The sequence below is a fragment of the Chlamydomonas reinhardtii genome, chromosome 16 (assembly GCF_000002595.2).
Source record: "Chlamydomonas reinhardtii strain CC-503 cw92 mt+ chromosome 16, whole genome shotgun sequence".
NCBI classification, from domain to species: domain Eukaryota; kingdom Viridiplantae; phylum Chlorophyta; class Chlorophyceae; order Chlamydomonadales; family Chlamydomonadaceae; genus Chlamydomonas; species Chlamydomonas reinhardtii.
The window spans coordinates 4497572-4507835 of record NC_057019.1 but is presented as its reverse complement, the minus strand read 5'-3'; the positions used below and the strand labels follow the sequence as shown (position 1 = coordinate 4507835).

At 67.7% G+C, this 10264-nt stretch overlaps 1 protein-coding gene across 1 annotated transcript in view; it reads right to left on the bottom strand.

The window, feature by feature from the left end:
- The window catches only part of CHLRE_16g667350v5 (uncharacterized protein), a 19072-nt gene that overhangs the window by 7335 nt on the left and 1473 nt on the right, over positions 1-10264 (bottom strand). The window contains exons 3-16 of the mRNA XM_043071083.1: positions 10170-10222; positions 9709-9876; positions 5531-9335; positions 5026-5302; positions 4348-4615; positions 3830-4023; positions 3420-3535; positions 2881-3016; positions 2532-2661; positions 2133-2336; positions 1445-1681; positions 1042-1161; positions 490-792; positions 47-189 (exon numbers count right to left, since the gene is read on the bottom strand). Of these exons, the coding sequence (XP_042915874.1) occupies positions 47-189; positions 490-792; positions 1042-1161; positions 1445-1681; positions 2133-2336; positions 2532-2661; positions 2881-3016; positions 3420-3535; positions 3830-4023; positions 4348-4615; positions 5026-5302; positions 5531-9335; positions 9709-9876; positions 10170-10222 (6154 nt within the window). The remainder of the gene's footprint in view (positions 1-46; positions 190-489; positions 793-1041; positions 1162-1444; positions 1682-2132; positions 2337-2531; positions 2662-2880; positions 3017-3419; positions 3536-3829; positions 4024-4347; positions 4616-5025; positions 5303-5530; positions 9336-9708; positions 9877-10169; positions 10223-10264) is intronic.

Sequence of the window (10264 nt, the reverse complement as noted above, 5' to 3'; positions counted from 1 at the left end):
CCCCTCCCCTCCCCTCCCCTCCCCTCCCCTCTCTCCACCCTCTCACCGCAGCACCTCCTTGTTGTCCGCGAACTGCCCCAGCCCCAGCGGCGGGTCCAGCCGCAGCAGCAGCTCCTCCAACGAGGCGGGCGCGATGGTGGCGGTGCCGTCGTCGTACTCGGCCCACAGCAGCACAAAGTCCTCCAGGTTCTGGGGATGGGAGCGGGGTAGCTATTCATGTGAAGAAAACGGAGCACTTTAAATGATAAGTATGACGTGCCAACGTTGAGGGGCGGCGGGGCAGGTTGAGTGGGTAACGAGGGCGAGGGGGAAGGCGACGGTGGATCAGAAGGATGAGGAGCGTGACAACCCAATGGGAACTGGGAAAAGTGGGATTGGCGTGAACTACCGGTACCCATATTTCAGCACATGCACGCACATGAACAATCGGGCTTTCGTTTTATTGTTTAACACATGGAACAGTCACACGCATGCACGACACGCGCGCACCTGCGGCGTCAGGCGCCAGGCGTCCTGCTCGTGCGTCTTCTCAAAGTTCTCGATGATGACGGCCGTGAAGAGGTTGAGCATGATCACGGCAATGATCAGGAAGAAGGTCATGAAGTAGGGCACCGAAAGCCAGCTGCCGCAGTTGCCCGCGGCCTTGTCGCAGTCGGGCGGCTGCAGCATGCAACCGTACATGACGTCGGTCCAGTTGTCGCCGGTGGCCACGCGGAACAGCGCCGACAACGCGTACAGGAAGTTGCGGAAGTTGACGGAGGCGTTGATCGCGGCCATGTCGTCGCGTTTGACCTGTGATATGATTTGTGTGCGTGTGTGTGTGTGTGTATGTGTGTGTGTGTGTGTGTGTGTGTGTGCGCATTTGTGAGATCACAGGAGTTGGTGGAAACTAGCCCCCACCTAAGCCGCCTGCACCCCCGTCTTAAGACGACCAATGCCCTATCACGTGCAGCGCCCCGCACCAGCGCCACAACCATGCCCACACCTGAAAGACCCAACCAAGCCCCAACCAACCCAACCAACTCCACAGCGCGGCCTCACCTTCCCAAACAGCATAACGCCCACGTAGGCGTACATGAAGAAGAACAGCCCGATCAGCGCGCCCACATTTCCGAAGGCCGGCAGCGACATGACCAGTGACTGGAACAACGTCTTGATGCCCTGTGGAGTTGAACCATGACGGCGGCGGCAGCGTACGCGAGATGAGCATATCGGATGCGTGCGTCGTCACTCAGCAGCAGCAGCGCGTGAGGAAGAAACGCACAACACGTCGGGCACAAGCACATGCCGGCAGGCCTCCCCGCATCCATGCCCCACCCACCGCTTCACACAGAGCGCCCAGACACGCCTGCGCACGTGTCGCGCAAGCCCACACACCCTCCACCTCCGACCCCGCGTCCCCGCGTGCACCCCCCCGTGCACACCGCACCGCAGCGCAGCGCACCTTGCTCTTGCGCACGAGGCGCATCACGCGCAGCAGGCGCTGCAGGCGGAATATCCTCAGGATGCGCATGAAGCCCGAGTGCAGGAACGACAGCGCTACGTCCAAGACGCCGACAACCACCAGGAAGAAGTCAAAGCGGTTCCAGGGGTCCTTGAAGTACACGCGCCGGCCCAGCCCGAACAGCTTCAGCGCGGCCTCGGCGACGTAGACGGCCGTGAACGCGATGTTCAGTTTGCCCTGCGAGGAGGTGGTGAGGGAGGAGGTGGCGGAGAAGGAGGAGGTGGCGGTGGTGAGCTACAAGGTTGGAGACGGCTGTTGGGGGGTGAAGGGGGGGCCGCAGTCGGCTCCGCCATGCCTGCCAGCAGTAAGGGCCGCATCCCGGCCCAGCGGGGGTTCGTACCGGTTCCCTGTACATGCCATACTGCCCCACCGCCTGCCCGCCCCAAGCCCTCGCACACACACGCCCCCCCCCAAAAAAAGTAATGAATGTAACCCCCCCTGCGTTCATACGGTTGGCTCGCCTTGGGTTCTGGAATGCTCTAACCCCGCCCCCCCCCCCCACACGCCGCTTTTCCAAACATCCCTGCAACCCCCCCCCCTACGACTTCACTTCTTAATTAATCATGAATGTAACCCCCCCCCCCCACACACACGCACCCTCGCACAGACACGCTCTCCCCCGCCTCACCTGCACCATGATGGCCTCCTCCGGCTCGCCGTACCAGGTGGCCGCCAGCAGCGACACGTTGAGCACAATCACCACCATCATCAGCCGCTCGAACCAGGCCGCCTGCACCGCGCGCCACACGCGCAGCCTCAGCGCACCGCGCGGTAGTGCTGACTTCTCCGGCGGCCGCAGCCGGAACACCATCTTGCTTAGCTCCACCCACTCCTGTGTTAGTTCGTGTTCATTGTGGTTTGCGGTTTGCAGTTATGGTAATGTTTTTGGTTTAGGAAGCAGCAGCAGGAAAGGGGAAACTGAGAGTAGGCATCTACAGCGTCGCGTCGCATTGCGCACACAGTCCTGCATGCTTCCTTCCCATGTGTTCCCTAACACACATATACACACACGCATACGCCGGCCCACCTGCTGCTTGGAGGTGAGGAAGGCCGAGCCGGTGGTGCTCATGTTCCTGATCTTACTGAACTGGCTGAAGATGACTCCCACGTACAGGTTCAGGAGCGTGAAGGCCACAACCACCGTAAAGCCCACAAACCTGAGGGCGGCGGCGGTCACGCGGGAGCGGGAGCAGTTAGGGCGTTGCGAGGATTGCCTTCTGCATACCGAGCATTTCCCAGAAAGGAACACGGGGAGGCTACTAACCACCACCGGTGCCAGCCCTTCTGCCATACCGCCAGCCCCAAACTGGGCTGCTGCACCTGCCTTCCCCGCTTACCCCCGCCAGCCCCACCATCGCTAATTATCAGCCACCCACCAGAAGAACGCCCCTGGGTTGCTGTTGAGCTGCGGCTGCTCGCCCTTGACCTTGGGCGCGGACATTGCGGCCACCATGAGGTCGCTGTAGCCGTTGAGGCTGGCCACCACGAAACACGTCATCAGCGCGTTGCCCACTGAGACAGCGGGAGGGGGGAGGGGGGAGGGGGGAGAGGGGAGCGGGTTCGAAGAGGGGGGCGAGGGGAGGGGGTTCTATGCATGACTAAGCAAGACGAGTGGAGAGGGGCACTGGGGGAGAGGGGTGAAGGGGGAGGGGCGATGGAGGCGATGGGGTAGAGGGGAGGAGAGAGGGGAGTGAGGAGGGGGAGGAAAGGAGGCGGTGCAAGGGGCGGCAAAGAAGAGGGGCGGCAAGGAGACGGCGCCGAGCGGCGGCGCTCAAACAATGCGCAGCTACGGATCAGCAAGAGCCTTGACACGCCAGCGTCACCACTGCCCCTAGCTGAGGTTGGGCCGTTGGGAGCACCACGCGTCCCTGCCGCGTAAGGACTGGTGGCATGACCGCCGCCCGCCCCGCCTTACCGTTGTCAAAGTTGGGCCACATGTTCTCCCAGTCCCGGTCCAGGGTGGTGTTGGTGGCGGGGTCCACGAATGTGCCGTTGCACTCCCACTTGCCCGCCACACTGCCGTCGTTGCAGCTGTGTATGCGCGTGTGTGTATCCGAAAATGCAAGAGAGGGAAGCACGTTTGGGTCTCGACCAAAGCCAGGGGCAGGGAGATTCCGTGCGCCCCCTACCGGCGACGGCGCCCCCACCCTTCCTGACAGCTGCCCTCCCTCACGTACATACACACGCGACCCCTTAACCCCCCTGCCTTGCCCCACGACCCCTTACCCCCCCGCCTTGTCCTTACGGACACACACACACACACACACGCACACACACGCACACACACGCACACACACGCACACACACACGCACACACACACGCACCTGTACAGCTTGCCGCTGAACAGCTGCACCCCCAGGATGGCGAAGATGAGGAAGAACATGACGCACAGCACGGACACGTGCGCCATGGCCGACAGGCTCAGCAGCACGCTCTTGAACACCAGCCGCATGCCCGCGCTGCGCGTCAGCAGCCGCAGCGGCTTGAGCGCACGCAGCGCGCGCAGCGCAGCCACCGCCTGTGTGAGACGCGGGAGGCGCGCGGGTGACAACAGCACGGGGGGGGGGCAGGCAGGGCGTTGAGTGTATGGGACATGCGGTTGGCAGGTTGCAGCGGCGAGCCACGGAAGCACCAAAAGCACACCCATGCACACAAAACACACACACACACACACACACACACACACACACAATTACGCGTACAGTTTAGAGCCTGATGCGCCCCTCTCTCCTCCCTCCCACACCACAAACACCTGACCCTTACCTCTCCTTACACCCGCGGCCGCGCCCACCGGCCCACACACCGCCTGGCCACCCACTCTCAGTACGGTAGCCCCACCCACCGACATGTCGAAGGACGTGAGCGTCAGCTCCAGCAGCCCTGTGGCGACCACTAGGAAGTCCACCTGGTTGGTGACTTCCTTGATGTAGCGGACAAACGTCCAGGCGAACACCTTGACCAGCAGCTCGAGGGTGAAGAGGCCGGTGCAGGCGGCGTTGCCCCACTTGAGGAACAGGCCCAGCGGCGAGGTCTCGGGCACGTCCGGCCCCTCAAGAGCCATCATGCCGCAGTTGAACACGATGATGGCGAACAGCGTGTACTCGAACGGCCTGTGGGTTATTTTCCGTTTTAGGGGGTTGTAAATATGGTATCCGGCCCAAACTAAATTCTGCCAAGCCAAGTTAAATAGGGGGGGGCGGCGGGGGGGGGCCGGGAGCGGGGTGAGGGGCGGATGCGGGAGGGTCAGCACTCAGCAGCGGCAGATGGGTCAGAAGCAGGGGCCGCATCATGGAGATCAGCAACAAGAAGGCCAGCTGCAGGAGCAGCCGCAGAACTGGCAGCCCGGGAACTGCAGTCCAGTCCAATCAAATCCAGTGCAGTCCAGTCCAATCGCGACGCACCCGTAAAAACACGCCCCCGGCACTTCATGCATGTAAAGCAACCACTCCGTAGTCCATGAACAGCTTACCCCCCCTCCTCCTCCTCCTACACACACACACACACCCCAGCACACACGCACCTGCCGTACACCATGCGGTACGCCTTGCGCCGCAGCCGCAGCTGCGCCCCCCACAGGAAGAAGGACTTGCCCTCCAGCGGGATGCGGTCGCCGGTGTGTTTGTGCTTGCTCTTCTTCGACTTCTTGGTCTTAACGCCGGCCTCGCCGCCGCCAGCGCCCGCCCCGTCCTCGCCCTCGCCGCCCGTGCCGCCGCCACCCTCGCCGCTGGCGCCGTCGCCGCCCTTGCCGCCGCTGGCGCTGCGCGTGCGCGTGCGGCCGGCGCCGTCGAGTGTGTCGTCTGCACAGTGGGTCAAACACATGACATGCTTAAGGCGCATCCCTCACGGACAGGAAAGATGCTGATCGTTACCATCTCCCTTTTAATCGGTTGATTGATTGTGATCGTCTGAGAGGGAGGGGACCCATAGACCGATGTTCTGGCACCCAAGCGCGACATACCGGTAGCTTCCCGGCTCTCTTTGGCTAGCCTACCATGGGACACCCCCACTGCCCCTCCCTGCCGCACCTGTCAGCGCCGTGGTGGCTCGGCTGACGATGCTCTCCATGTGCTCAATGCTCTCATTGCCCAGGCTGTCGTTTGTGTTCATGCTCTGCAGGCCACCCGAGCGCAGCAGGCCGCCGGCCGAGCCGCCGGAGGCGGGGCCAGAGGCACCGCCCGCAGTCGACGGCGTCGCGCGCTCCCCCGGCGCCATCCCCTCCGCCTCCACCTCCGGCGGCAGCGCCATCGACACGCGCGGGCGCGCCTTGTGCGGCGACGGCTCCGCCGCCGCCACGCCGCCCGCCGCCAGCGCCGCCACGGCGGCGGCGGAGGCCTTGGCGATGGGTGCAGGCGAGCCGCGCCCGCCGCCGCGCGGCGACAGCGCCGGCGTTGGCTCGCTGTCAGACGGCGAGTTGGCGGCCGCGTTGGCGGCGGCCTTGCGGCCCAGCGACGGCGCCGCCGCCGCCTTGGCGCCGGCGGCCGCCGCCGCCGCACTCGCCGACCATAAACCCGTGCCAGACACCCGTGCGCCTGTTGCGGCGTCGCGTGCCGACAGCTCCTCCAAACCCAGGTTCCGCGCCGTGTCGCCGCCGCCACCGCCGCCACCGCCGCCGCCGCCGCCGAGCCCCAGGTCGTCGCTCAGGCCGCTGACGTCTGCGTGCACAAGCGCCGCGATGCGCGCCGCCGCCGACTCGGCGCCGCCGCCGCCGCCGTGCCCGTTGTGCTGGTGCTGGTGCTGGTGGTAGCCCTGGCCGGTGATGGACGCGCGAGACGCGCGCCCCGCAATCACGTCACCCACCGGAAGCGCCCCCGCTGAGGCCGCGGTCGCCGCCGCGATTGCCGCCGCATCCGCATCCGCCTCGGCGGCGGCAGCCGCCGCTGCCGCCGCCGCCGCCGGCGTCGCCGGCACTGGCACCACCGTCGGCGCTACCGGTTTCACTGACATCGCTGCCGCCGCAGCTGCCGCCAAGGAAGGCGGCATGGGTGCCGGGCTGGGCCCGGGGCTGGGGCCCCGGCTGTTCCCCATGAGGCCCTGGGTGTCCACCTCATTGAAGGCCAACAGCAGCGGGTCATTGTCATCCACCAAGCCGCCGCCGTCGTCGTCGTCATAGCTGACGCCGTTGCCGTCGGTGTCGGCGTCCTCCGTAGTGGCTTCGTCGCCCGTCGTGGTGGCCGTGCCCACGCTGCTGCGCCGCGGCCGGCGGCGCCGCCGGCCGCTGTCCTCGCCGCTGCGCGACGTGCCGCCGCCGTCGAGGCGACCCGGCCCGGCTGCTACAGCCGCGGCGCCGGCGGCTGTAGCCGCGGCCTTATAAGCAGAAGCGGAGGTGGGGGCGGAGATGCCTGCGGCCGTGGCCTCCGGCGAAGAGCTGGCCTCCATCGAGGTGTGCCGCGGCAGTGCCGGCTCACCGCGGACGTCCTCTGCGTGCGACACGTGCGCGTGCGAAGAGGAGTGCGGGTGCGGGGCCGGGTGCGGATAGGGGTGCGCCTGCGCCTGCGGGTGCGGGTGCGGGTGCGGGTGCGGGCGCCGCCGGGCGTTCGGGTGTGCGTGCGCCGGCAGGCGCGCCTGCGGCACGTCGCTGTCGTCGTCATCAGTGGAGCTGGTGAGATCCACTCCGGTCATCACAAACGCCGACGCCGGCGCGCCGCCGGCAGCGCCTGCGCCGGGACCGGCCGCGTAGCCATTGCCGGAGGCGCGGCTGGCGCCGCCGATGCTGCGTCGCGGGCTGCGCGGGCTGAGCCGCCGCTCCTCCGCCTCCGCCTCGGCCTCCGCCAGGTCTTCCGCTATCGCAACCGGCGGCGGCAGCGGCGCCATGTAGGGTCCGCCGTGCCGCTGCACGTGCGGGTGCGGGTGAGGGTGCGGGTGTGCCACGTGCGCGCCGCTGCTGCTGCCGAGAGGGGACGGCGAGCGAGTGCTGGCGCCGCCCGGCGGCGCCTGCGTCGGCGGCGGAGCGCCGCCGCCAGAGGAGCGGGACAGGCCCGAAGGCGGCCAGCCGCCGGCGGCGTCGAGGGCGGCGCCGGCCCGCCCCACCACGCCAATGCTGGCATACTTGTTGAGGGAGGGCCCGATCACATACTGGCCGCTGTCGGTGGACCGTCCGCGTCGGTCGAGGTGGTCGGCCGGCATGCTGCTGCTGCCCGCCGCCACGAAGCCCGTGTGTGTGGCCAACGGCGTGCGCCCGCCCGCCGCTACCGCGGCCGCGGCGGCCGCCGCCGTGGGGCTGCCGGCACGCGCCGCCTCCTCCGCAATCAGATCATCCACGCCGCCCGCTTGAGGCGGCACGGCGATGCTCAACGACGCCAGCGCGGGAGTGAAGGAGTGCGGCGCGCTGTCGCCGTCGGTGCTGCCGCCGCCGCCCGCGCCGCCGCCACCGCCGCCGCCGCCGCCGCTGCCACTGGCAAGCGACGCCAGCGAGATGTTGTGGTGGAAGCTCCTAGCCATCTCAAACTGGGCGCGGCTCGACGGCGCCACCGGCGGCCCCGACATGAGCCCCTCCATTTCGTCTAGCTCGCGTGTGGGCGTGCGCGCGCGGATGCTGGCAGCGTGCCGCGCCGCCGCCAGCGCCGCCGGCGGCGGCACCGGCATTGCCGGGTGCGGCGGCGTGTGCGGGTGCAACTGTTGCACGCCCGGCGGCACGACGTCTGGCGAGGGCGAGGGCACCGGCGCCACCGCCGGGTGCGGGTGAGGGTTGATTGCACGCGGCGTGTCCATTTCCGAGCTTAGGTCGGTGCCTTGTGTCGCGAACACGTCCCGCTCGTAGCCGCCCTCGCTGTCCTCCTCCTGCGAGCCTGAGGCCTGCGTGCCATTGCGGCCAGCGGCGGCGCCGCCCGCCGCCGGCTGATCGCCGGAGCGCGCGCCGCCGCGCGGGCTGGGCTTCTGCGGGTTGAGGTTGGTGGCGTAGCGCTTGTAGGCATGCACGCCGGGAGGCGGCGCCGCCGCAGAGGCGGCCGCCGGCCCTCCTGCCAGCACGCCGGCGCCGCTGGCGCTGGTGCGGCTGGGCGCCGCGCCAAGCGGCCAGCCCGCGGAAGGCGCGCCGTTGGGAGCGGAGCTGCGGCGGGCCTGCGCCGCCGCCGACGCGGTGGCGGCGGCCATGGCAGACATGCCGCGCGGGGACGTCGCGGCGTAGGGGTTGGCGGCGGCGGCGCCGCCACCGCCGCCGCCGCCGATCTCGTTCGTGCGAGCGTTATTGCCCCGCCGCTCCGTGGCCTCAGCGATTGGGCCGGGGCCGGGGCCGCGGCGCGACGCGACGCCCGCCGCCATGCCGTCACGCGGCGTGGCGTGGTGGTTGCTGCTGGCGCTGTCGTACAGGGCCGCGCCGCCGCCGTTGCTGCCGCTGCTGGTGCTGCTGCTGCTACGCTGGGCGGTCCCGTTCGCTGCGGCTGCAGCCGCCGCTGCCGCTGTTGTTGCCGCGCCGGCAGCCTCCGGATTGGGGCGCGGCGAGGCCTTGCCATACGGCGAGCACGCCGCCGCCGCCACGCGGGGGTCAAACGTCGCCGCCGCCACGTTGCCTCCCTCATCTCCCTTGCCCGCGCCGCCAGCCACCATATCAGGTGCCGGCAGCGCCGCCAGCGCCACCGCCCCCGCACCCGCCTCGCTGCGTGCGGACAGCGCTGCCGTGTCCTGCGCCGTCAGCTGCGGCGATATCCAAGACGACTGGCCGCCGTAGCCGGAGGTGCGGCCGCGGCCCTGCTGATGCGTGGGCGTCTGAGTGCCGCTGCCGCCGTCCACGCTGCTGCGGCGGCTGCCTATGGAGCGCTTAACGCTGCTCACCACCGAGCCCACCGCCGAGCCCATCGCCGAGCGCATCTTGCTCACCCAGCTGCTGTTGGCGCCCTGCAGAATCGTTAAGCGGTTGCGTAGGTTGTCGGTTTCACAAGCAGGCGTAGAGAGGTGTTTTTCTGCGTGCTTGCCATTTTGGTGGCCAGCCTCACAGCATTTTGCAAAGAGCGCTGCAGACAGCGCAACAACCCAGAGCCTGTGCGCAGCTTGGGGGGCCGGCTGCAGCCTACCTACTCAGGTACTGCGCTCCTGGCATGCGCACGCTTGCATGCCATCCGGTAGACTCGACGCCACCATGGCGCCGGCAATATTTCCCACATTCTCAACACCGGCACCGGCATAACAACGCATTCCTTCACCCCTATCTCTTGCCTGCCCGACTGACTGCCAGCCCGACTGCCTGCCTGCCTGCCTGCCGCACACGCACCTGCGTGTCGTACTTGGCCTCGAAGGCCTCCAGCGTGACGGCCAGGAACAGCGTGAGCAGGATGTACTTGCCCACCACGATCCACGCCACGAAGAACACGGAGCTGCCCCAGTTGGAGGCGCGCACCACGCCGTACATGGTGTTCTGGTAGTTCTCCAGCGTCAGCGTCTGCGGGGGCCGGGGGGGGGTCACATTCATGAGTGTTCAAGAAGGAAGCCTCAGTTGTCGCGAAAGGTGTGTGTGTGTGTGGGGGGGTACATTCATGATTGGTAGGAAGTGGTAGGAAGTGGTAGACGGTAGACCATCTTGGGGGGGGAGGCAGCGTGTGAGAGGCGTGGGGGTGTGAGCATCCACAGCACGCCTCAGCACCGCCACCACCCTTGGGCTCTTTTCTTGGGTTCTCGAGATGAACGACAGCACCCCGGCCCCCGGCGTCCCTCCTTGGAGGCCCCCGGCCTCACGTTGAAGGTGGCGACGAGCGAGTTCAGGAACGTGTCGAAGTTGGGGTAGGCGTCTCGATCCAGTGCCAGCCCGCCGAACACGTGCATGCCCACGA